The sequence below is a fragment of the Hemitrygon akajei genome, chromosome 21 (assembly GCF_048418815.1).
Source record: "Hemitrygon akajei chromosome 21, sHemAka1.3, whole genome shotgun sequence".
NCBI classification, from domain to species: domain Eukaryota; kingdom Metazoa; phylum Chordata; class Chondrichthyes; order Myliobatiformes; family Dasyatidae; genus Hemitrygon; species Hemitrygon akajei.
The window spans coordinates 37,965,148-37,992,777 of NC_133144.1; the positions used below are offsets into that span (position 1 = coordinate 37,965,148).

Genomic DNA, 27,630 nt, shown 5'->3' on the forward strand with positions numbered 1-27,630 from the left:
GAAGTGGTTTACAATTGCCTTCTTCTGGGCAGTGTCTTTACAAGATGGGCGAACCCAGCCATGATCAATACACTTCAGAGATTGTCTCCCTGGCGACAGTGGTCGCGTAACCAGGACTTGTGACGTGCACCAGCTGCTCATACGAACATCCACCATCTGCTCCCATGGCTTTGTGTAACCCTGATTGTGGGGGAAGGGGGGCTAAGCAGGTGCTACACCTTGCCCGAGGGTGATCTGCAGACTAGCAGAGGGAAGGAGCGCCTAACACCTCTTTTGATAGAGATGTATCTCCACCCTGTCACCCAACCTGAAATAACCCAATTAATTATTTCAGGTTGGCAAGCAGTGAGGTGTCACGAAGAGCAGTGTTGGAGCTTTGACTATTTATAAACCACGTTAATGACCCCAGATATCCTAGCTACATTGCTAACAATACAAAGAGTGAAGGGAAAGCAAGTTGTGAAGAGAGGTATACGGAGGTTAAACAGTGAGCTAGAGTTTATCAGATGGAGTATAATATTGGGAATTGTGAGTTATCCACTGTGATAGGAAGAAAAGCAGAATGTTTAAATGGAATAACACAGCTAAAAATGTTGGAGGAACTCAGCAGGTCAGGCAGCATCTGTGGAGAGGAATAAATATTCACTACATCTGGCTGAGACCCTCCATCATGTCTCGGCCCGAAACATAGACTGTTTATTCCTTTCCACAGATGCTGCCTGACCTGCTGAGTTCCTCCAGCAGTTTGTGTGTGTTGCTCTGTATTTCCAGCATTGGCAGAATCTGTTGTGTTTACGTTTAAATAGAGAAAGGCTACAGTTCAAAATTCAAACTAAATTTTTTTATCAAAATACTTATATGACACCATAGACCATCCTGAAATTCATATTCTTCCAGGCATACTCAATAAATCTATAGAATAATAACAATAACAGAATCAATGAAAGACAGCCCAACAGGCATATTCAACCAGAGTGCAACAAACTTGTGCAAATACAAACAGAAGAAATAATAATAATAATAATAAATAAATAAGCAATAAGTATTGAGAACATGAGATGAAAAGTCCTTGAAAGTGTCCATTAGTTGTGGGAACATTTTAGTGATGGGGTGAGTGAAGTTATCCCTCTGGTTCAAGAGGCTGATGGTTGAGAGGTAATAACTGTCCCTGAACCAGGTGGTGTGAGTTCTGAGGCTCTTGTACCTTCTTCCTGATGGCAGCAGTGAGAAGAGAGCATATCCTAAGTAATGGCGGTCCCTGATAATGGATGCTGCTTTCCTGCGATAACATTTCATGTAGATAAGCTCAGTGGTTGAGAGGGTTTTGCCTGTGATGGACTGGGCTGTAGCCACTAGTTTTTGTAGGACTTTCCATTCGAGGGTATTGGTGTTTCCATTACCAGGCTGTGACGCAGCCAGTCAATATACTCTCCGCCACACATCCGTAGAAGTTCATCGAAGTTTCAGAAGTCATCCCAAATCTGCGCAAACATGTGCAGTACAGGGAGAGTTTGGTGTCCTTGCCCATGAAATGGAGAAAATTGATGTGCAATTACAGAAAGTAATTAGGAAGGCACATAGATGTTGTTTTATTGTAAAGAGGATAAGGAACAAAACAAGAAACATTTTGCTCGGGTGTGGTGTTGCTGACGCATTAAGTAATCTGCTGCCCAGAGGCTGGCTGTAACAATCCTGATCTCTAAGCTCAAACTCTCCCTGTGCCAGGTATGGAATTTAAATTGAGATAATAATATCAAACCATAAAGAAACAACAGCTGGTAGTGCAGAATGACGACAATGAGATGACCAGAACTGAAGGGCAAGGATGATAATTGTTAGTTAACAGAAACAGGCCTGTCTGCAAGAGGTGTAACCCAGGGGACAGCGAAGAGATGTCAGGCGAGGAGACAACGAGAGATTGCTGGAATTGTGAGGAACAGCGCAGATCAGTTGCTGGGAATGTGAAACAATAGAGAGTATTGGCAAGCCAAACTGGTCTGGTAGTATCTGTGGCGAGAGGAAAAGCTTCATTTACATTGCAGATGCTGGAAATCGGAAGCAAGTGCTGGAAACACTTGACAGCACCTCCTGGGGAGAAAGTGAACGAATGTCCCAGTCTGATGATGGCCCCATAATGAAAAATTACTGACCTGGACACTGACCCTGGTCTCTGTCCAAGGTACCCTGAGCGCCCCCAGCACTTCCTGCTGCCTTATCAGATCCGAATCCAGAGTTCAGCCCTGACCTATACTGTGCCAAGAAGAAAGATAAAATCTGACGGTTTCAGGAATGTTGACAGTGCAGTGAAGCACAGAGTGAATGCAAGAAGTTCAGCGCCTCTCAGTCCACCCACCCATCCAGTAGCTCCAGACCCATCTGAGGCAGAAGCTGACCTCTCCAGCCTCCTGAGAGCCCACAGAACTGGAAAGGGAGCAAGTCGCCCTTAACCCGAAGGGACTGCCTGAGAGCGAGAGATTGCAGGAGTATATTGATTTGTACTGGTGATCAAAAAGCGTTTGCAGTGTGAGGGCAATGCAAAATTACTGGTTGTGTGCTGGTTAATTATTGGCAATTAACATAGAATAGGATGTACTGGTCTGGGAGTGTATTGAGATGGACCATAAGATGTAGGAGCGGAATATGGGTATTCGGCCCATTAAGTCTGCTCTGTCATTCGATCATGGCTGATTTATTTTCCCTCTTAAGCTCATTTCCCTGCCATCTCACCATAACCTTTGACGACTTTACTAATCGAGAAGTTATCATACTCCACTTTACTGGAGTAAACCTGTGGTGGAAATGACCGGGAATTCTATCTGACTGGCACAAGTACTCCATGTGGTTTCCTGGAAGAGAATGAATGAACCAACAGGTCACTGGTAGTGCAGCAAAGTATACGGTGCATTATGGTAAAAACAGCTTCCGAGACCAGTGCCTCCCAGCCTGTGTTGAATCTTTGTTCCGTTGTTTTGCTAACACCGCTAATGTAAAATAGATGGAGCTGCTGCCTTCGGCAAGGGAGAGGCACATCAAATAATAGTTTCCTCATGTATCATGAGCATCTTAAAAATTTGTGTGGGACTTTCTTGAAAACTAATGTAGTGTATATTCTGTACTCTAAACTGCAGATCAGATGTTTTTAGGCAGTCCCTTGGGATTGAACTGTTACAAAAAAACAATAGTATCATTTCTAGCTGATGATCTTTCATCAGATCTGATATAATGTCATCAGTCTGAGCACTAACAGTTTCTCTATCCCTTGATGTTACCTGGCCTGCTAAATATTTCCACCATTTTCTGTTTTTACTTCCTTTCCAAGTGAGCTTTGACTGAATAGACCCTAACGCTACAATGGAGAAGCAAGGGATGTCGAAAGTGGATTGGTAACAACTAAATAGTTGAGCTGGCGGAGCTTCCCGAGGTTTAAAAGTTGCCTATGGAAGAGAGTGGAGTATTGAGACAAACCAATGTACAGAACTAGATGGGCTGACATCTGGATAAACCCAGATCTGTTCCTGTGCTACTTCACAAAAGCCTGAAGTGAATCCCCGTACCCCATACACTAAGAGTATGTTGTCATCAAATAAAATCAATCAGATTGAGACTGAGATACAGTGCAGTTCAAATCAACATTTTGTAAAATTGAATCCATTGGACAGCCTTTTGTATGAAAATGGTTTTCCACGTATGCACATTGACATACACATAAATGTGCAAACATATGAATTCATATGGCCTCTTAAAGCCATTCAGTCTCCATGGGATATTTCTGCCCACCTCTGATAATCTACCTCAGATGTAAATATATTCACAGAAGCAGCTTTCTCTGAAGAAGAGGGTCCCAAACACTCATGATTCTCTGATGGAGAAATCTATGGTTCTCCTCTGTTTTGAATTTATTTTAAATAAAAATCTCTGTCTTTTATTTTTTAGTGGTGACCCTAGGTCTGGAATTGCCAAAGTCAACATGAGATTTCAGGGTTTTATATATTTCAATCTTCTAAACACCAGCCTAGCTTGTTCAACCGTTCTTCATAAGGCAACACAATCATTTCACTGTTCCCAGTGAATTTTAAAACTTCTTTAAATGGATGGAATGATAAATGGTAGCTTCACTAACAATGCCCAGATTTTGAAGAAATGATCATCGTGAATTCAAGGAACTAAGAATTTGGGCAGGCTTGTAAACTGTATAACTTGTGGTAGAGAACAGTCTTGCTGAGAATACTCAGTGCTGTGCTGGGAGATTGCCTCTCTGACTCTGCCCCAGTTCAGCCCAGAACAATATATCATTGATTTTTATTTGGGGATTACGGGGCTATGGATTAGGAGGCAAAGATACTCTTGAAAAATTACTTTGCCTTATATTATTTTATCAAATTATGTGATTTTAAATAGTTTTTGGGAAATAAAATGTTTTCATTATTTCAGGTCTAATATATTTTTATTATCTGAATGTTAAAGATGTTAAAGCTGCTCAGTCAGTAAAGTCAGGGGCAGGGCTTTGCCAGTTGTCAGATCTTTCAGGGGAATTTGAGGATAGATTTTCCTCAAAGTATCAGAGAAGATTCTCTCACTGATTAGGCCTGGCAGCTAGTGTCCAGGGTCCTTCAAATCAGCAAAGTAACCTGTCCGCCACTGGATCAGCAAGTACAAACCGGTGGGTCTGCAAAGGGCGATTCTGTGCTGAGGCCTAGGCCAGTAAGACCTGATTCTTTGATTATCTTATTGGTGTGTTGCTAGGAGGGTGAGGGAGACTCCACATGTTATTAATCAGATGCAACCACATTCAGGTGAAGAGTAGCTGAGTCTCTGCAGATTTTGTCCTCGGGCGTATTCATGACCTGATCTAATTTAAAGTAGATGTCGTCGGCTGTTTGCTGTATCCAAGGACACCTCAATGCTCATAAATGTTATCTGCACCTGATTTTGCAAGCAGTCATTTTAAGCTGATACATCTATTGTGGATAATGGGGAAACATTGAGTTTGTAAACTATTTATAAAGGGCAGACTTGCTGCAGCAATAGCCCTGTCTGATTACAGAACACAGCACAGTGGGAGATTATAACACTACATCTCTGACATTAAAAATAATTGCATGATTATATTAATACCATTCTCTGTCCCTGAGCACTCTGAGTCCAATATACCTTCCATCCTCACCTCACACACTACTAGCAGCTTTTGAGGAAATAACAGCCAGGATAGACAAAGGAGAGTTTGTGGTTGTTGTTATACTTGGATTTTCAAAAGATCTTTCACAAGGTGTTGCACATGAAGCTGCTTAACAAGATAAGAGCCAATGGTATTAGAGGAAAATTACTAATGTGGACAGAAGATTGGCTGACTGGCAGAAGGCAAAGAATGGAAATATAGGGGACTAGTGGTGTTCCTTAGGGGTTGCTGTTAGGGCTTGATGGCTTTGCAGTCAAGTTATGATGATACAAACATAGGTGGAAGGGCAAGTAGTGTTGAGAAAGTATGGAGTCTACAGAAAGACTTAGAGAATGGGCAAAGGAGTGGCAGAAGGATTATAGAGTAGGGACGTGTACGGTCATGCACTATGGTAATAGGAATAAAGGCATAGACTATTTCCTAAACAGGGAGTGAATTCAGAAATTGGTGGTGCAAAGGGGCTTGAGAGTCCGAGTGAAGGATTTCCTTAAGGTTAATTTGCAGGTTGATTTGGTAGTAGGGAAGGCAAATGCAAAGTTAACACTCATTTGGAAAGGACTGGCATATAAAAACAAGGATGTAATGCTGAAGCTTTATAAGGCATTAGTCAGACCACATTTGGAGTATTGTGAGCAATTTTCAAAGTTCAAAGTAAATGTATTATCAAAGTGCTTATATTGCATCCCCCCCCCCCCACCCCATCTAAAAAAGGAAGTGCTGGCATTGGAAAGTGTCCGGAGGAGGTTTATGAGAATGATCCCAGGAATGAAAGGGTTAATGTGTGAGGTGATTTGCTGGCTCTGGGCCTGTACTCATTACTCACTGGAGCTTAGAAGAATGAGGTGGGACCTCATTGAAAACTATTGAATATTGAAAGGTCTAGATTGAGTGGACATGGAGAGGATGTTTCCATGTGGGAGAGTCTAGGACCTGCCTCAGAATAGAAGAATATCACTTTTCCCCCTTTTTTTTGTAGTCAGTGGTTTTTTTCTTAGTTAGATGGGTTTTTTTTTCTTTCTTTACATAATTTTTTTCTCATTTTTATATATTACGATCAATTTTTATTTTCTTCAGCTTTATTAATTGTATATATATTAATTTGTTGAAGTTATAGCTTTAGAAGATTATGTACCAATAAAAAGATTCTAAAAATGAAATAATCTGACATTTAAGCTTGTTGAAGAGTACAAACGATGACTGGAGGATGAATTATCTTATCCTGTTGGGGTTGTAAGTCTGAATCTTTTCAATAACTAGGAATTAAGTTAGAGTACAGTACAGTGTCTTGCCAAGAGCTTTGAAAAATTGAACACGCATCTGGAAGCAAAATTGCTTCATTGGATTCACAGATCTGATTGGCAAACAGTGGGGCAGGAACCAGGTGAACAAAATGATCTCCATACAAGCAGAGGGTCAGAGGAAGAAAGAAGTGAGGTTCAGGGAAGGAAGGAAATTAGGCTTTACAATTCAACCGCCAGGAGTAAGATATGTTAAAGTGCCGGGGTTGATTGTATTTAATGTATTTAAGTAAACTACTTAAGAACTTTTTAAAAGCTATTATTAATGCTTTAGAGAGTGATTTAGATGCATATCATATTTTTACTGAGTTAAGTATTGTATGTAATTAGTTTTGCTACAACAAGTGTATGGGACATTGGAAAAAAATGTTGAATTTCCCCATGGGGATGAATAAAGTATCTATCTATCTATCTATCATGTGGCAGGCTGCAAGAGAGAGTATCATGGAATCAGGGAGAGAGAAAGAGAGAGATTGGGGGGAGAGGGAGAGGGTAAGAGAGAACGGGAGAGGGAGATCCATACCCCAGTGAAGATGTCTGTGTGTGTGTGTGTGTGTGTGTGTGTGTGAGAGAGAGACTGAAAGAGGGTAAGTGGAGCTAAGGGGTTGGAAGAGCACTGAAGAAAAAGGAATTCAGGGAAGGATGGGGTCAAGGGTGAGAGTGTTGAGGGAGATGCTTGAATAGAATGATTGACAAACAGATCGCTAGAGCCTGAGCCCACACTGTTTGTGTGTGTGTGTGTGTGTGTGAGATTTTGTCTTGGGAGTATATCTACAAGAACGTATCAATATTTCTATGTGCGTGTCTCTCGGTTGTCCACCCATATACCATTTACGTCTGTTTGCTAATATCCATCCAGGACAGCCTGATCTCCAGACATCTTGGACCTTCTTGCCCATTGGACTAAGAGCAAATTCTGCTATATCCATGTAGTAGCTGGCATGCAACAGCCGGCTCACGTTAAAAGAAGTCATGCAGTTGCACCTCCCCAACCTAGAATGGCCAGTCCTGACAATGATGGACCTCTCCTTGACATTACCACCCAGGCTGAGACCCAACATCTAGCTAACAGGGGTTCCCAACCTGGGCTCCACAGACCCCTCGGTTTATGGTGAGGCTCCATGGCATTCAAAAAGTTTGGGGACCCCTGAGCTAAAAGAATAAGGCTATGCTTGAATCTTCTGCTGAAAAGGCAAAACAGAAAAGGATTGCTGCCTCATGGATTGGATTATGCTGTTAAGAATGAGCTGTCCAGTGTTGAGTGACTTCACTAGTGGGTTAGGTGAATGTTTCAAAATCCTCTGACCCACTCCAATGCAGAGGTAGAATACTATAATCATCAACTTACACATCACAACCCTAGAAGCTAAGGAAATGTGGCCAACGAGAACTTATACTTCTATCTTGACAAATCCCCCTTGCCCAGGTCTCAGAGAGAGAGCAACTGATTCTTCTAATTGATTTGTATGCATGCCTGACATACACTTTGAGGTAGTGAGAGTTAATCATTCTAGAATTAATGTGCTCACTTTTGCTCAATCTTCCCTGGGGACATTGACACAGACACACTAAACTCAACAAAAACATAGAAGTTAAGATGGCGCCGATAAGTGACGAATCTTTGTATGCAGCTCTAATGGGAATCATCAAATATTCCTGTTTAGATCTACTACAGCTGAAATCCACAGTCACAGCCACAGGTATTTCAGTAAGCAACATCGCTTGAAAACATTTAAAAACACAATTGATACCTAAAATCGGCAAATCCTGTACGGCAGACTCAGCTTGTGAGTGCAGTTCCCCTTTCAGAGAATGGGAATGCAGAAGACAAACCAGTCTGCAGGTACGATTGAAACACAGATTTCTCTGACCCCCCCCCCCCCCCCCACTGCCAACTATCCTGCTGGCAAATGTACAATATCTGGAGAATAAAACTGATGGCCTCAGCAAAGATTGCAGTACCAGAGGGACATCAGGGACTACTGTGACTCTGCTTCACAAAATCGTGGCTATCCGCAGCCATTTCGGACACAGCGCTTCACTATTCTCCACAAAGACAGGACAGCTCAGTCTTTTAAAGGCAGCAGAGGTAAAGTACGCTTTATGATTAACTCACCTTGGTGCACAGACGTGGCGGTTCTGGCTCAGTCCTGGTCAGCTGACCTAGAACATCTGGTGGTTAATTGTCATCCGTTTTATCCGCCAAGGGAGTTGTCCACTATCATCCTGGTAGTGGTGTACATTCCACCTCAGGCAGGCACTGGAGGAGCTGAGCACCGTAATCAGCAGAGGCACGAAACAGGCTCCCATCATTGCGGGTGACGTCAGCCAGGCCAGCTTGAAGAAGTCTCTGAACAACTATCACCAACATATCTCCTGTGGAACCAGAGGAACCAACACAATTGACCACTGTTATGCAGGTTGAGTGCCCCTTAACCGAAATGCATAGAGCTGGGAGCGTTTCGGATTTTGGAATATATAATGAGATAGCTTGGGATCGCCATCTTTTCTGACTCTGAATTTATGTGCTACTGGCAAGCAATCTTTGTCCTACGCTTGTTCATCACGCAGATGTACTGATGCAGCTGTTCACAGTGTTATATATTCATCAACAATGATCTTGGCAAACTCATCAATTAATTTCTCAGCTGCTTTGTGATCAGCTGATGTTTATCACCATAAATTTTCAAAAATGTAATGCTGCACCTTTTCTTAAATTTCTGCATCCAGCCAGCTGCATATTCATAATTACTTTCAGTTTGTCATGATAGATCTTTTCTGGTTTCATGATTGACATGCCATTTAGCTGCATATGTTCACTCTGACGCAGATGAATCCACTCTCTCAATATACATTCAAGATCTTCATTTTTCACTTTGTGCAGTGATTTTTGATTTTAGTTTCTGTTTATTACTTCTCAGAACTGACTGTGGTGCACAAGGACCTGTGCATTGGCTGGGAAACTTCCCAGTGCCTTCTGGAATTTTCTGTTTGTGGCGTTTTGTCAACGCTCAACAAGTTTTCAGATTTCAGAGGTCTTTGGACTTTAGAATTTCTGATAAGGGGTATTGAACCTGTACCATCATCAAGAAAACTTACCATGCCATCTCACACCCACAATTTGGGAAATCCGATCACCTGGCAGTACTCTTACTGTCCGCATATAGGCAGGGACTAAAGACTGCAACTGCAGTGGTGAGGTTGCAGAAGGTATGGACAAGGGAGGTGTAGAAGTGCTTACAGGACTGTTTTGAGTCAGTGGACTGGATGATATTCAGGGATTCATCTTCTAATCTGAATGAACATGACATGTTGTCACCAACTCCATCAAGACCTATGTGGATGAGTGTGTGCCTTCAAGAACATACCGGACATATGCAAACCAAAAGCTGTGAATGAACCAGGAGATTTGTAGTCTACTGGGGGCTAGATCTGTGGCATTCAAGACCGGTGATCCAGAACTACAGAAGAAGTTCGGGTTTGTGACAAATATGTGTGCTTATGGCCCAAGAGCGGAGAGAGAGAGAGATCAACAGTTCACTGACATTGATATGAACTGCACAGAAATAAAGGAAATCAGTAAATGCTAGGCCAACAGGGCCATTAACTAGAACTGTCAGACTAAAGCTAACACCGATGCAGTGGCTGGACAGTAGTAGCTTCATACTAAATAAATAATGCTCCTTAATGGTGTCAGATTAAACAGTAGTCTACCTTCCTGGAACCAGGACAATGGTAAGCAGGGACTGTTGACATTTCTCTGCTTTGGGTCAAGTCTCAACCAGACTGGAATGAGAGGAAGGAGGGTAGATACCACCACAATGAAACACTAGGTGGTTGGAATGTGCAAACTCACGAGCATGATTGCTGAATATGTTCCGTAGCCCACCTCCAGGTGTGTGCAGACCCCACAGCAGAGTCTGTGGTTGTGACAATATAAACTACAGAAGGCTTTTTAAGAGTGAGAAAGTAATTCCGATTGAGGTTAGCGATGGAATTGGATGCACGGCAACTCTAGTAGAGTTTGTAGGCTATTATTTCCTACAAGGCAAATCCTAATATCAAGAATGGCTGTGATGATGCTTCACTACCAGGTGAGCTCAACACCTTTTATGCACGCTTTGAAAGGAGAACAAAACTACACCGGTGCGAATCCCTGCAACATCTGGTGACCCTGTGATCTCTTTCTCAGAGGTCGACGTCAGTACTTCTTTCAAGAGGGTGACCCCTTGCAAGGCATCAAGCCCTGATGGTAGAGCATTGAAAACCTGTGCCAACCATCTGGTGGTCATGTTTAAGGACATATTGAATCTCTCACTGCTGCAGCAGGAGGTTCCCACCTGCTTCAAAAGGGTGATAATCATGCAATAAGAGCAGGGTGAGCTGCCTCAATGACTATCACCCAGTGGCACTCACATCTACTGTGATGAAGTGCTTGAGAGGTTGGCCATGACTAGAATTAACTCCCGCCTGAGCAAAGACCTGGACCCATTGCGAATTCCATATCGCCACAATAGGTCTATGGTGGATGCAATCTCACTGGCTCTCTACTTGTCCTTGGATCACCCGGACAATAGTAATACAGGTCCACAATGCCTTATCTGAAATTCTGAAATCCAAAAAGCTCCGAAAACCAAAGTTTTTTTTGCCAACAGCTGACGTCACTCAGGTGTGACGTGGCAGCACTAGCAGAGGCCGCCAGACGTCAGTTGTGGCTCAGCGCTCGTACTGGTTACACGTGCATTTGCTGTTTGCTGATATTTTGTGTTCACTGTTGACTTTGTGTTTAATTTCACTGTGAAAATGTCAAAAAGAGCTGCAGATACCCCTATGGCTAAAAATGAGAAAAGGAAAAGGAAGCATCTTATCATTATCAATAACGCAGAAAGTGGAGTTATTGCAGAAGCTTGATCATGGTGTGTCTGTGCGGCGTTTCACTGAAGAATATGGTGTCGGAACTATATGATTTAAAGAAACAGAAAGACAAGTTACTGAAGTTTTATAGTGACAGTGACTTTGTACATTTATTTCAATAAGTCATTTACCACGTGTTTGATTCGGTTCATTTGAAGCTGTATATTTTAATGTTTTTGTTGGAAATAATATATTTTTCTTGTCATTATTCCCTAAACATTGCAGTATAACAACTATTTGCGTAGCATTTACATTGTATTAGGTATTATAAGTAATCTAGAGATGATTTAAAGTATACGGGAGGATGTGTGTAGGTCTTTAGCTTCGCTGGGTCCTAAAGTCCAACCACACAGTGCCAGGTTAAATAAGGGACTTGACCATACGTGTTTTTTGATATCTGTGGGGTGTCCTGGAACCAATAAGGAGGGATTCTGAAATTCTGAAATGCAACTGGCCCCAGGGATTTCGGATAAGGGATTGTGGACTGTACCTACATCAGGCTGCTGCTTATTGATTGCAGCTCAGCGTTTAAAACAATTATACCCTTAGTTCTAATATACAGTACAAGCTCCAAAACCTGGGCCTCTGTGCCTCCCTCTGCAACAGGATCGTTGACTTCCTCACCTGGAGATCACAGTCTGTGCAGATCAGAAATAACAGCTCCTCCTTGCGGACAATCGACACTGGCGCACCTCGATGCTTAGCCCACAGCTCAACTCTGTCTACACCCACAACTGTAAGGCTAGCCACAGCTCACACGCCATCTATAAAGTTGGCAACAACACTGCTGTTGGCTGAATTTCAGACAGTGACAAAGGTGCGTACAGGAGTGAGATGCATCAGTTGGTTGCGTGGTGTTGCAACAACAACTTTGCATTCAACATCAGTAAGATTAAGGAATAGATTGTGGATTTCAGGAAAGGGAAGTTGGGTGAGGGGGACATACACACCAGTCCTCATTGAGGGATCAGCAGTGGAAAGGATGAGCAGATTCAAGTTCCTGGGCATGAAATCTCTGAGACTCTATCCTGGGCCAAACATATTGATGCAATTACAAAGAAGGCACGACAGCAGCTATACTTAATTAGGAGTTTGAGGAGACTTAGCATGTCACTAAAGACACTCGCAAATTTCTACAGATGTACCGTGGAGAGCATTCTAACTGACTGCACCATTGTCTGGTATGGAGGGGCCACCGCACAGGATCGGAAAAAGATGCTGACAGTTGTAAACTCAGCCAGGTTCACAGTGGGCACTAGCCTCCCCAGCGTCAAGGACACCTTCAAAGGCGATGCCCCAAAATGGCAGCATCCAATCATTAAAGGACTCCCATCACTTAGGGCATAACCTTTTCTCATTGCTACCATCAGGGAGTAAGTACAGGAGCCCGAAAACACACTCTCAACATTTCAGGGACAGCTTTTTCCCCTCAGCCATCAGATTACTGAATGGACAATGAACCCATGTACACTACCTCACTGTCTTTCCCTCTCTTTTCGCACTACTTATTTAATTTATTTTTAAAATAAATTTCGTATTGTGATTTATAATTTTATTATGCATTGCAATGTACTGCTGCCGCAAAACAACAAATTTCCCGACGTGTGCCAGTGATATTAAACATGACTCTGAGTCAGTGATTGTATCCAGAGCCATACTGTGATTCATGTTCTCCTTCCTTGCTGCTGAATAGGTTGTATTGTTTCCAAACTCATATTTGCTTTTGATTTCAGCACCAGTGGCATGAACCTCCCTGAAAACTCCCTCTACAGTGCAGTGCTCAACGCAGTGTCTGTTTTATGTGAGTATCGTGCAGCGGCAATATTGCACAAATAATGTTCTATTTTTAAATGAGTGGATTTCTCTAGAACACTATTTTAGTCAGAACCTGCCTTGATGAAGTAATGAATTTGAGTGCTGGAAGCACCGAGTGATCATAGTGGCGGTACTGTTGAGACATGTGTCAGAGTGAGTTGAAAAGGTAAAACAAAAGTGACAGCACAAGCAGGCTATGCTCTGACACATTGAGTTATGATAGATAATTCCAGGTTTTAATCATCTCTCTACCTCATACCAAGCTGGAAAAATCCCCCCAGATAACAATAACTTGGAGAAATCCATGCTTCGTTATAATCCATTTCTGCTGATTGAAGTATGTACAAGAGGGATTAATGCAATACCTTCTAGAGCTGATTCAACCCACGTTGGCAATATGAAGGTTTGCTCCCTTTAGCAGTGTAAGGACCCTCGGGATTGTCTCAGTCCATTTCTAAGTAGATTTTGCCTTGCAGCACAAAATATGTTAAAAAGTGATCACAATCGATATGAAATAGTTTTTCTCGCTCACTCCTGCGGGTGATAAATCTGTCAACCGATGGAGTAATGGTGCCACTTTGTTACATTTGTTAATCAAATTTATTAAATGTTATAGGTAGTTTGGTAGCATAGTGGTTGGTGTAATGCTTTAAGCACCAGCAATGGGGTTCATTTCCCACTGCTGTCTGTAAGGACTTTGTACGTTCTCCCCATGACCGCATGCTATTCCTCTGGGTGCTCCGGTTTCCTCCCGCATTCCAAAGATGTACAGGTTAGGGCTAATAAGTTGTGGGCATGCTATGTTAGTGCCAGAGGTGTGGTGACACTTGTGTATGCCCCCAGCACGTCCTCAGACCGTGTTGGTTGATAATGCAAACAATACATTTCACTGCATGTTTCAATGTTTCGATATACATGAGAAATAAAATTAATCTTTAATGTTAATGAAGCTAATCTTTAAAAGACAAGCTGGGATTGGCTCAGTGCAAAAGGTGATCTGCAATTCCTGACATTGGGTTTTCAGATGAAGATACATTTCTAATGTAAAGTATAAGCCTCCGAAACACGTTTGGTCAGCTTTGAACAGAAGGAGTATCCCTTAACTCAAGTTACTGCACATACTTTCTTAAATAAAGGGCCAAAACTCCTCACAACTGAGGCTGCTCCAGTGCATTATAAAGCCTAAGCATTACACATTTGCTCTTATATTCTAGTCTTCTCAAAATAAATACTAACATAACATCAAAACATAGAAAACCTACAGCACAAAACAGGCCCTTCGGCCCATAAAGTTGTGCCTAACATGTCCCTACCTTAGAAATTACTACGGTTACCCATAGCCCTCGATTTTTCTAAGCTCCATGTACCTATCCAAAAGTCTCCTAAATGACCATATTGTATCCACCTCCACTACTGTTGCCAGCAGCAAATTCCACACACTCACCACTCTCTGCGCAAAAAAACCTACTCCTGACATCTCCTCTGTACCTACTCCCCAGCACCTTAAACCTGTGCCCTCTTGTGGCAGCCATTTCAGCCCTGGGATAAAGCCTCTGACTATCCACAGGATTAATGCCTCTCATCATCTTATACACCTCTATCAGGTCACTTCTCATCCTCCGTCGCTCCAAGGAAAAAAGGCTGAATTCACTCAACCTGTTTTCATAAGGCATGCTCCCCAATCCAGGCAACATCCTTGCAAATCTCCTCTGCACCCTTTCTATGGCTTCTACATCGTTCCTGTAGTGAGACAACCAGAACTGAGCACAGTACTCCAAGTGGGGTCTGACCAGGGTCCTATATAGCTGCAACATTACCTCTTGACTCCTAAATTCAATTCCATAAATGATGAAGGCCAATACACCGTGTGCCTTCTTAACCACGGAGTCAACCTGCATGCTGCTTTGAGCGTCCGATGGACTCAGACCCTAAGATCCCTCTGATCCTCCACACTGCTAGGAGTCTTACCATTAATACTATATTCTGCCATCATATTTGACCTACCAAAATGAACCACTTCACATTTATTACGTTTAGTTTCCTCTCCACTAACTCAACCTGCTGATTAACTTTTAGGAAATCCTGCATGGGGACTCCCAAGTCCCTTTACACCTCAGAGTTTTGAATTTTCTTCCTGTTTAGAAAGTAGTCTGTGTCTTTATTTCTTGTGCTAAAGTGCATGGCCATACACTTCCCAACACTCTATTCCACCTGCTTCTTTGTCCATTCTCCTAATCGGTCTAAGTCCTTCTGCAGCCTCCCTGCTTCCCGAACACTATTTAACCCCCCCCCCCACCCATCTTCATATCATCTGCACCTTATGTGCAGGACCTTGTCACTTTTTAGTTACGTTCTGTTGGTTTTTAAAAGTTTCCCAATCCTCTAACTTCCCTCGAATTTTTGCTCTATTATATGTCCTCTTTTTTGCTCTTATGTTGGTTTTGACTTCCCTTGTCAGCCATGGTGGTGTTATCCTGCCTTTAGAATACTTCTTCTTTGGGATGTATCTATCCTGCGGTTTACGAATTGCTCGCACAAACTCCAGCCATTGATGTTCTGTTGTCATCCCTGCTAGTGTCCCCTTACTTTGACCAGATTCTCTTCGTTCATAGATCTGTAATTCCCTTTACTCCACTGTAATGCTGATACATCTGACTATAACTTCGCCCTCTCAAATTGCTGGGTGAATTCTATTATTTTATGGTCACTGCCTCCTAAACATTGCTTTACCTTAAGCTCCCAAATCAAATCCATTTCATGACACAACACCCAATCCAGAATGGCTGATTGTCTAGGGGGCTCAACCATGAGCTTCTCTAAAAAGCCATCTCATAGGCATTCTACAAATACTCTCTCTCAGGATCCAGCACCAACCTGATTTTCCCAATCTACCTGATACTGAAATCCCCCATGACTATTGACATGCCTTTTCTATCTCCCATTGGAATTTGTAGCCCAAATCATGGCTACTGTTCAGAGGACTGTGTGTAACTCCCATCAGGGTCTTTTTACCCTTGCAGTTTCTGAACTCTACCCACAAGGATTCTACATCTTCCGATCCTATTTCACTTCTTTCTAATGATTTGATTTCATTTATTACCGACAGAGCCACCCCACCCCATCTGCCTACCTGCCTGTCCTTGTATCCTTGGATGTTAACCTCACAACTATCATCTTTGTTCAGCCACGACACAGTGATGCCTGTGACATCTAAATGCGATACAAAATCATCTACCTTATTCTGTATACTGCGTACATTCAAATATAACACCTTCAGTCCTGTATCCATCTCCCTTTTCAATTTTGTCCCCCTTTTATATTACAACTCATCCCACCGACTGCAATTTTGCCTGGCCCAGGGTAAGGTAAATAGGAATGCCTATTGTATCTGAAGGAGAATCAACTATCCCCTATAAGGAAATAAACCATAAACGCTTGAATGAGATGGAGACAGAAGTTCATAGAATTAATTTAAATTTCACAAGCAAAGGTCAGTTTAGACAGGATGGGATTAATATCGACTAGGCTTATACTCACTGGAATTTAGAAGATTTGAGGGGGTATCTTATTGAAACGTATAAAATTCTAAAGGGATTGGACAGGCTAGATGCAGGAAGATTGTTTCCGATGTTGGGGAAGTCCAGAACGAGGGGTCACAGTTTAAGGATAAAGGGGAAGCCTTTTAGGACCGAGATGAGGAAAAACTTCTTCACACAGAGAGTGGTGAATCTGTGGAATTCTCTGCCACAGGAAACAGTTGTGGCCGGTTCATTGGCTATATTTAAGAGGAAGTTAGATATGGCCCTTGTGGCTAAAGGGATCGGGGGTATGGAGAGAAAGCAGGTACAGGGTTCTGAGTTGGATGATCAGCCATGATCATACTGAATGGCAGTGCAGGCTCGAAGGGCTGAATGGCCTACTCCTGCACCTATTTTCTATGTTTCTATGTTTCTAAATCTTTATGGTTTCAATTGTTCCCAAAAAAGGGAGAGAATGTGTCTCTAAGAGAACAAATGGCTGACAAATTACTTAGAATTAGGCAAAGTAACCCTTTTAATAACATGTCCCTGGTCTGATTCTTCCAGTCGCCATAGTGTGTATTTTTCGACACGCTCAGGTAGTGGACCGAAAAGTGGATGATGCTGCATTAAGTAAGGTTGCTATGATTGTTGGCTTCTTCGGTTCCGTGGGAGGCTTCATTGCTGGAAACTGTAACGTAAGTCATTGTGAATAAGATGTGACAGATTTACTTTATTTTGGGGTGTAATTGATGACTGATATGTTAGTTGCTGACTGCCTACAGTTAAGTGTTTTCCTGATTAATAAAATGTAAATAATGAACATATGTAGTTAGATGTGGATCTAAAACTGGGATGTGGATTCAAAAGTGACTTGGACATCTCTGAGCAAAATGGTCAAACTAACATCAAAAGTGCTCCCCCCCCCACCCATCATCAGTGATTTGGACCGAGGCTGCACAAACCATTTCAAATTGGTTTATAAAAGGCTGGTTTCTAACCCACTGGACAATAAACAAATGATTAGATAGATGTACAATTTGCCATTTTAAACTAGTATGTAAATATAAAAAAATTGTGAATATCAGAAATATTCAGAAATATAATACTCAATGAGCTGAAGTTGGTGCTTTTCCTGAAGTTAATTTGTAAGTCACCGGTAGTTATTTGAGTATTGGGCAATTTTTTAAAATGTCTATTTAATGTGCACCCCTCAATTCCATTGGTGGCCAATGCAATATGGCCATTTTATATTTTTGTATAGCCATTTTTATTTTGTCAAAATAAATATAACCATTCCTATTTTAAATTATCCTCAATGTTTCTTTTATTTTAACTTTGCTTCCCATTTGGTAAATACTATGATCACCTTAAAATGATAAAATGAACTTTATAGTAAAATTTGTCATAAGTAACCTGGTTGGACTAATAAATACCTCAAGAATGGGGCAGCATATTAGGATGACATCCATACTGCAGAATAGAAAATCAACACAAGGAATTATATTAAGGAGATGGACAGAGGATGAAAAATTAAAGGTATTAGCTCTGATGGAAGAATGAGTTTGGGAAATGCAGACAGGAAAGAGATGCAATGTCTCAAAATGTGGGAACTGGAAGGAATAAGCTTCCTGATGATGGGAGCTGGGGCAAACGGAAATTCCAATGAAAATGCTGAATAATAAAAATGAAACAACATCACTGAAAATCCTGCAAGTTGAATGTTGGGAGTGATTAGAAGTGGGAACGGCAGGAATACAGCTGGTAGAAAAGACTATTATTTGACAAACAGTTTTCTTTCATTTGCTCATTATGATTGAAGCTAGAATTGAAGCCAGCTGGAATTTCTTAAGGTTATAACTTCAGTTTAATTCAACTTCAATTCAAAAATAAATTCCTTCCCCTTCCCCTCTTCTTCTATTCTCACTCTGGCCTCTTCTCACCTGCCTATATGCTCCACCTGGGCCCCTCCTCCTTCCCTTTCTCCTATGGGCCACTCTCCTCTCCTACCAGATTCCTTCCTCTCCAGCCCATTAACTTTTCCACTGATCTGGCTTCACTTATCACCTTCTGGCTATCCTCCTTCCCCTCCCCCACCTTTTTTATTCTGGCATCTTCCCCCTTCCTTCTCAGTCCTGAAGAAGGGTCTCGGTCGGAAATGTCGACTATCAGTTCATTTCCATAGCCAGTTCATTTCAGCGGCCTGGCCTGCTGAGCTCCTCCAGCATTTTGTGTGTGATGCTTCAGTTTACTGTGTTTGTGAATTAATGTGAATGTAATTTAACCCATTGTGTTAAAGTCAAAGAGCGATAATGCTTTGCTTTCTTTACAGCCATCAGTCCTCATGGTACTGCACTACTTCGGAGCCTCACTGTGTTTTGTCAGCGGTTGTATTTATTGCGTATTACAGACTACCTTAACATTCAGGCTATGTATAACAGGAAAAGAGTGCTTCCTGGTGCCAATACGTGGTGTGCTGAGCTGCCTACAAGTGATCTTTTCTATCAGTTGTATCCTTTCTTGATGATGAGTGGCTATCAGCCCTGTTCCTGGCTTTGGTTAAACTGAAAGAAAGAGGAAGATGAATGAGCAGGACATTTATTTCCAAAATTATGGGGCCTTACAAAATAAAAGTGGGCCATTCAGCCCATTGTGGTTTTGCTGGCTTTATTTAAATAGTCAATATTTACCTGCTTGCCCTTTTCCATAATGCACAAAAGCTTCTTGCTTGGAAAAGAATTCTCCAAGCTCATGTAATAGTCTGTCTATGCCATTTGCTGCATTAGTTGGTGTCACAGTGCAGGGGTGGAAAGCCAAATAAACTGATTCTGGGCATTTGCTCACCGTCTGGTGTCTCGCGCTGGAAAGTGAATGTACGTGTGTGGGTCTCCCAAGTCCATTAGCCTCAGAGTTTCACAGTGTGGGCTCCATCCAGCTACTGGACAAGCTAATTTACCAGGTGATTCTTGAGCCAGAATCAGTAAATGTAGTAAAGGCACGGAGGCTTTGATGTGTACAGCAGGAACCGTTTGAAACTGTATTTCCTGTGGAACGTGAGAGTAGTGTTAACACATTCAAAGAGTTTGACTGGTGATTTCACCATGTTCAATTCCATTTCACCTCCTCAGAAAATGAAGCAGCCCAGACCAGCACAATCTGAACCACTTTCAGCATCTACTCTATGTAAATTCAGTATATAAATGTTTCAATAAGGTCATGTGATATTCTTCTGAATCCCAATCTCCTCATCCATTTCCCAATTAACAAACCTTTCCTCTTAGTAAATTTTCTCTGAATTCCCTCTAACACAAACATAAATAAGAATTGTTTACAAAACTGTTTGCAGTCCTGCAAGTGTGATTTTACCTTCACCTTGTACAATTCAAGTAAGACTTCCCTATATTTATGTTATACTACCCCCTCCCCCCATACATTAAAGGCTATCCTCCATTTGCTTTTCTAATTCCTACCTGTGGCTGCATATTAGCTTCTTAGCTTCTTAGTCACCTATATTCTTTTGTACAAATCTCTCTATTTAAGCAAAATTCTGTTTTCCTGGTCTTATTATACTGGATAACCTCTTATTTCCATGCATTATACTCAGTTGGCCAACATATATTGCCCATTTGCTTAACTGCCCATATCAATTTGCAGTCTCCTCACTACTTGCTTTCCTGTATATTTTTGACTCATCAGCAAATTTGGCTAACGTATACTTAGTTCCTTTATTTGTTATAAAAATTTACTCCCCTCCTGAACAAAGGGAAGAGGGCAACATGGAGATACTACCACCTCTAGCAAGTCATACAGCATTAAAGATAAAGACATTGTATTCAAATATGTAAAGTGTTCATAATAAAATGGATGAATTAGAGGCTCAGAGGGAAACACGATACAAGGAAGGTTCCACCATCAATGCTGCCCTCAACTGCATTTTCCATTTCACACACATCTGCTCTTACCCCATCTCCTGCCACCTTACCAAGGATAGAATTCCTCGTCTTCACCTACCACCCCACCCACCTCTCTGTTCAGCACATAACTCTCCACAACTTCCTCCATCTCCAATGGGATCCCACCACCAAGCACCTCCCCCCACCCCACTTTCTGCTTTCCGCAGGGATCAGCCCTACGTGACTCCCTTGTCCATTCGTCCCTCCTCACTGATTTCCCTCCTGGCACTTATCCATGCAAGTGGAACAAATGCTACACCTGCCCCTACACCTCCTCCCTCACTACCATTCAGGGCCCTAAACAGTCCTTCCAAGTGAGGCGACACTTCACCTGTGAGTCTGTTGAGGTCGTATACTGTGTCTGGTGATCCTGGTGTGGCCTCCTGAATATCAGTGAGACCTGACGTAGATTGGGAGAGCACTTTACTGAGCACCTATTTTCCGTCTGCAAGAAAAAACGGAATCTCCCAGTGGCCATCCAGTTTAACTCCACTTCCCATTTCCATTCTGACATGTCTATCCATGGCCTCCTCTACTGCTGTGATGAGGCCACACTCAGATTGGAGTATATAATATAATCCCTTATATTCCGTTTGGCTAGTCTCCAACCTGATGGCACAAGCATTGATTTTTCAAATTTCTGGTAATAGCACCCCACCTTCACCATCTCTTTACTTCACCCCTCCCCCTCCTGGTTTCACCTATCACCTTGTGCTTCTCCCACCCCTGCCCCCTCCTTTTAACTCTACTCCTCAGCTTTTTTTCTCCAGTCTTGCCAAAGGGTTTCAGCCTGAAACTCTGACTGTACTTATTTCCACAGCCTGGCCTGCTGAGTTCCTCCAGCATTTTGTGTGTGTAACATGGAATGATACGTGGCTTTGGCTCAACACTCGTGATAGAAAGAAGGTTGAATAGTAAACTTGCAAGTTATAGGAGATAGAAGGCTGCTTGGGCATTGCAACTGATTTTTTAAAAATAGGATGAGCTGTTGTCATGTTTGATGGTGGTACAAAAGAACAAGAAATAGTGTCAACATAAGTGGCAATTAAAATACAATAAAAATAGACAGATTTAGTTTATCGCCATGATTGGAAATAAAATTAATTAGGAAATAAAAAGAGATGTTGCCAAAAATAATACAATAAATATGGGGGATTTTCATCTTTATGAAGGCTGATTAAACTGGCAAAAGCAGTTAAAGGATGGATTCATAGAATATATTTGGAATGTACATTCCAATGTATAGAATATATATAGAAAATATATAGAATGCAATTTTCTGAAGCAAGGTGGCATGGGACCATTTTAGACATTTTCTGTAAAAAGACAAGATTAATCATTAATCCCATAGTAAGGGTAATTGAAATGAAATATATCCAGTTTGAAAGGGATACATACAGTCCAGGCAGAAAAGGCAGTCTTCCCATTAAGTGAAACTAATTATGCAAGATTTGCATAGGTTAGATAAGAAATTAAATTAATGATTTGCCAATGGATGAATTGTGAAAACATTCAAAGGAATACAGTGAGTTCTGTTAATTGGGCCAGCCGTTTATTTGGGACAACTCTTAAAGAAAAAAAACAAATCAAGAAAATAGAAGAGATTTCCTTTGTTTATTTAGGACACTAGGCTGGTTAATTGGGGCACGAGACTGTTGCTAAACAGTTTCTAACTAGCATCAGCCGTGCGCACTTGCGTGGCCATTAGACACTAGACCATGCTTAGAGAGATCAATTTTTAAATAGCATGTGTGCAAAAAGCAGTAATTTTTGTCACTGAATGTTGGTGAGAAATGAGCAGTAAGATAATTGAGAACTGTTTTGTTCACCGCGGTTTCAAGCATTCAGGCTTGGAGATGCCCCAAACAACTGGAAGTGAAAATGAAATTATTTCACTTCTTCATCTGGTTAGGAATTACAATGCAATTGATAATCATCTTGAATGTTCCAATTAAAATGAAGACTTGGAGGATGCAGTCGCCTAAAGCATTGTACGAAGGCAGTCTATTTAGATGTCTGCGCCGATTTTGTTAACTCATAGCCAATCAAAAGAACATGGCAGATGAATTCCTCCGTCGATAACTATTAGGAAGTAATACATAGTTTTATAGTATTGTATAAGTATTGGTAGTGTTCTAATTTATTCCGTATTTTATTTAAATACATACATTTCTAAGTTAAATGGCAGTTTGTCTTTGTTATACCTTTTTATCTATTTTCATGAAACTTTGACTAATTGGGGCAGTTGCTTAATTGGACCAAAATGCACTGGTCATGATTTGTCCCAATTAAATGGAATCCACTGTATTCCAAAATAATCAATGAATGTACATAGTAATGAAAAATTTAAAAATCTGATCATCTTTTTCTTAAATAATAAGGCTAATGATAATACGGCTGGCTGGTGGCGCAGTGACATCAGCGCCGGACTCCGGAGCGAAGGTTCCCGAATTCGAACCCAGTCGGGCTGCTCCCGGACACGCTTTCCATCCGTGCCAGGTTGAGTGCTGAGCTTGCAACTCAGCCTCGTAAAAAAGAACACTGTGCTGTGAGAAGGACTTGGGGGACCACTCACAGAATCTTTCCCTCAAGACGACCACTTTGAAAAAAGTGGTCACCGAGGCTCTGGCAGAGTATGGCACACAAAAAAAAATGATAATACGGTTATATAATGATGGAATAAATAACATATTTATTATATTGTCAGGAAGATGATTGGGGAGCTATAGGAACCACCAGCGTATGTCAATTCCGATTCATGAGAGAGAGAAAGTAAACAAGCAAGTACAGTAAACATCTTGTACCTTGGCATTATTGCATGAAGACCCAATACACAAGTAAGGAGCTCAAACCAAAGCTGCACAGAGCTATGGGGTGACTTCATTTGGTCTCTGTATCTAAGACGACGTTCCACTTTCCTTGCAGTGTAGATTCACTAACTTAATTACTGGAATGAGGGGATAGACCAGTAAAGAGAGATTGAGAACAAATGGTCTGTACAAATGGGAGGTAATTGCATGAAGAAAAACAAGAATCTCGGAAGATCAACGGGGTAGATTCCAAGGGTGATTTCCACTGGAGAATCTAAACTGGAGGGCTAAGATTCAGGATAAGAATTGATCTAGGGTGAGGAGAACTGTCTTTATGTAGGTCTTTGAACTTCTCTGAATCTCTCCACATCCCTTCAGGTAGACTGAATTCAAGGCTGAGTTTGACTGAATTCTGGAGGCTGGTAGAGCAGAGGATATGGAATCAGATGGGAAAGTGAACAGGTCACATGATCGATCCGGATCTTTTTGAGTGACAAGAGCGGGCATTAGTGTTTACTGCGTTAATCCTGATTCTTTCTCTCGTATATAATATGTCCTTTGGGTAAGGGGTTGGGCCAGACACTCTGGTTCAATGTAAAAATTATGAACTAATTTTAAAAGCAAACTGTCTGTGCATCAGATTCATGATCTGATTTGGCGGCAGCCTTCAGATAAACTTTCCAATTCTTCTAATGATATAGATGCATACAGAGCTGGACTGATCATCCAAAAAGAGATGGAAATGGGTGGGGGAAGATTTGTACACGTTTGTGGGAGGGGCAGGGAGAAAGCACACCAGTGTGTATGATTCAAGTGGATAACGAAGGGCTTGTTTCTATGCTCTGTTATGCTAAGTCACTGTGAATTAGTCTTTACTGTGTATTATCCTTAACGCTGCTCCAGATTTGGCATTTTTTGTCCATCCAGATCTCTCAAAGCAACACATCGGAGCCATTTGTGAATGGATCTTGGCCACAAACTTCTATGTTTTTATCCTGCTGTTTACCTTTGAATTTTACCACATTACCTCTGCGGTTCTCCTCGTATTGATCGGCAGGCCGGATGATGAGAAAATTGCAATTCTGTCAGAACCCAGAGGTACAGACCTGGCTACGTTCACCAAGTAGAAGCAGAGCGTACAGAGGGGCTGAGCAATAATGGGCGGTTGGAACCATCAGATTCTCCCTGTGATTTAGATTATGTATTGTCAGTCTTGATTGTCTCTATCAAAATGTTTGTTTGTTTTTGTCTTTGGAATTGACTGATTTCCTTCAAACTCCCACTTTTACACAGCGCAAGGCTGTGCGACATGTCATCTCAACATTCCTCTATAATGTGTCTCAATTATACTCAGCTACTAAATGTAAAGTAATTAAGTAAAAATAGTTCGTTTAAGTATTTTGCTGCACTTTATTTACGTACCCTTTGCCCAACACTGCACCCCTCCCCCCTCCATCCATACTCCACAATCCAAGAAAGATATAGAAAAGTGTTGGGGAACTCCTAGCCCTCGTACATCAGTTTCATTCATCTTCTTTAGAAGGTTCCTAGAAGAAGTGCCATTTGACTTTGAGGTTGCTCTACCACTGGATTGGGTCAATCGAAAGATGGTAACTACTATCTTTTTTTTCCAGTTTCCCCAAAGGTTCTGGCCTTTTGTAACAAGCTTCTTTCATGGTTGTCTTCAAGACTGCAGTAGTAGGTGCCATTGCTATTGGAGGGGCCCAATCAGGCTGGTGGTGCAGGTGTTGGTGAAGTTGTTGAGGGTGGCAGGGCAGGTAGATAATTGAGCCCAATTTCTCTGAAAACTGCTTCATTTTGTTGCCTTGAGTGAGAGGATGGTAGCCATGACTGCTAAAGGAAGTAATTTCTCAGGGTATTTTAAACAGTCAAGTACACTTGCAGTTGACCAGCTCCTTCCTCTGAGGCTGCCATCGTTAGAGAGTTAGAATGGAAGTGAAATGTCTCTCAGATTTGTTCTGGCCTCCAGTTAATCAGCACTTAAAGAAACCATCAAAGGGGTTCAACTGTATTGTGGAAGGAGGAAATTTATGAAGGAGCAGAAGTTTCCCATTGAAGCGCATCACTGCCTTGCTGCTAAAGAAGTTGCCAGCCCAATTCATCCCCTCCTAATACAGATGCTCTGCTGTGCAGACTCTCTCAAGGTGGGGCGTATTTTTTAATCATATGTGTTTTTGATAATGATAATAGCAGTCATGTTTGAGTTCCCCATCCCTGTTACCACACAATGATACAAAGGAGGCTCTGTTAGCCCATTGTACCTGTGCCAGCATTTTGCATGAGCTAAGCAATAATCTGCACCCATCTTCACCAGTAGCTCAATTAAATCTACTTCCACCTCCCCTTCAGACAACGCCTTCCAAATTATAATAACTCATATAAAGGCTACCAAACAACTTACACCAACAGTCAGCAGTCTCTGACACTCGACTCCACACTTCTGGGAAAAGTCAAATGCCCTAAATCTCAGGTAAATCACTTATGATTGCACTGAAATCTGGATGTGCCTTCCAAATTAGGAAGTCGGGAGAATAAAATTGAATTCATTTTTCCTTTTGTTTTAATGGCTTGGGTTTTATTGTATGCACTCAGAGCATTGAAAATGTACTGTACTATTTGTAGTTCTGTGTCATGTTCAGCTTTCCAAATTGCAAGAAATAAATTCAGCACTGACGCTACAAAGCTAGCTGGCTGCTCGATTCCGTGCTGTGGCCTTGTTGTACTGCACCTCGCCATCTGTTATCTTCATCCTTTCCTTATAAGATTAACAATACTTGGTTCACTGCTTACTCCTAATCCACTACGTTCTCACCTTTAAGTGTGTAGCTGCTCTAAGATAGCGAACTCTGGCTTTCCTTGGAACAACTACTGGTGGCATTCATACAATGTGATTGTAAAGTCACAGACAATTGTGACTCAGTGGATTTTCTGAGCCGCACATTCAAGGGTTTATTTGCCATATCATTTGAACATGAGGTCTTGGCTGGTGCTTCTACAGAGGGAGTACTCCACAATCAGAGCTTTCATTCACTGGAGGTTCTAAACCAGGCCTTCTGAGTTAATATTAAGATTCTTTGCCACTATTCAGAAATAAACCAAGAAGATTTATAAATAAACTAAGCAATAGTCACCACTCAATCAATTTCATGAACCTTGGATTAGACAGGGTTTTTGTGCCATGTTCACGGTTTATTTGCTCAGTTCTGTAAATTCCACCTGGGCTCGCTGTGACTACGATGTCTAGTACGATGGACAGCAGCACACATTCAGGCTTGTGTCAAAACAGCAGGATACAGGTTTTAATGTCACTCGCACAAAATTCATTTGTGCAGTTTTGTCCCATCAGTGACGTGGGTACTCACACCATGCCGGACTTTACTTGTGAGTTGGCCTGTGTTGGCATCACTTCAGGAGATACCCATGCTCTCCCACTGGGCCCGACACATTCATTGTCTTGAAGTAGTATTCAGTCCTCACTGCCAATGGGCTTAGGACCTGCTTGTACATTTATGCAGCACCCTGCGCCCCCTCAGGTCCCAGTACAATCACGCAACTGACACTACTACCATTGGACAGGAGGTACAGAAGCCTTAGGTCCCACACCATCGGGTTCCAGTATAGTTATACCCCTAAACCATCAGGCTCCTGAACCAATGTGGATAACTTCATTCGCCCTACTCCGAATTAATTCTACGACCTACATACTCACTTTCAGGGACTCTTTACAACTCATGTTCTCATTTTTTTATTTGTACAATTTGTTTTCTTTTGTACTTTGGCAGTCTTTGTCTGTTTATGTACAAACATATATTTTTGCATAAAATGTTAATGTATTTCTTTTTTCCTGTAAATGCCTGCAAGAAAATGAATCTCAAGGTAGCATCTGGTAACATATATACACTTTGATAATAAATTCAATTTAAACTTTGAACCTGATTCTTGAGGCTCCCTTCCGTTAATAATTCATCCTCCAAAATTCCATTCCCTGTTGTCCCATTTTCCAATTAACCACCCTTGCCCCCAACTCCAAGCCTGATTTGCCTTATTAACACCTCCATTCTCTTGACCTGCAACTCTAACTGACTTATTCTGCTGGTCCTCAATTACTGAGTTAGTGGAGAAAAG

At 41.7% G+C, this 27,630-nt stretch overlaps 1 protein-coding gene across 1 annotated transcript in view; it reads left to right on the forward strand.

The window, feature by feature from the left end:
- The window catches only part of LOC140714234 (transmembrane protein 150A), a 60,921-nt gene extending 34,730 nt beyond the window's left edge, over window positions 1-26,191 (forward strand). Inside the window, exons 4-7 of the mRNA XM_073025260.1 lie at window positions 13,122-13,189; window positions 17,289-17,419; window positions 19,054-19,231; window positions 24,388-26,191. Coding sequence (XP_072881361.1) covers window positions 13,122-13,189; window positions 17,289-17,419; window positions 19,054-19,231; window positions 24,388-24,611 — 601 coding nt within the window. The 3' untranslated portion in view covers window positions 24,612-26,191. The remainder of the gene's footprint in view (window positions 1-13,121; window positions 13,190-17,288; window positions 17,420-19,053; window positions 19,232-24,387) is intronic.
- Window positions 26,192-27,630: the final 1,439 nt, after the last annotated feature.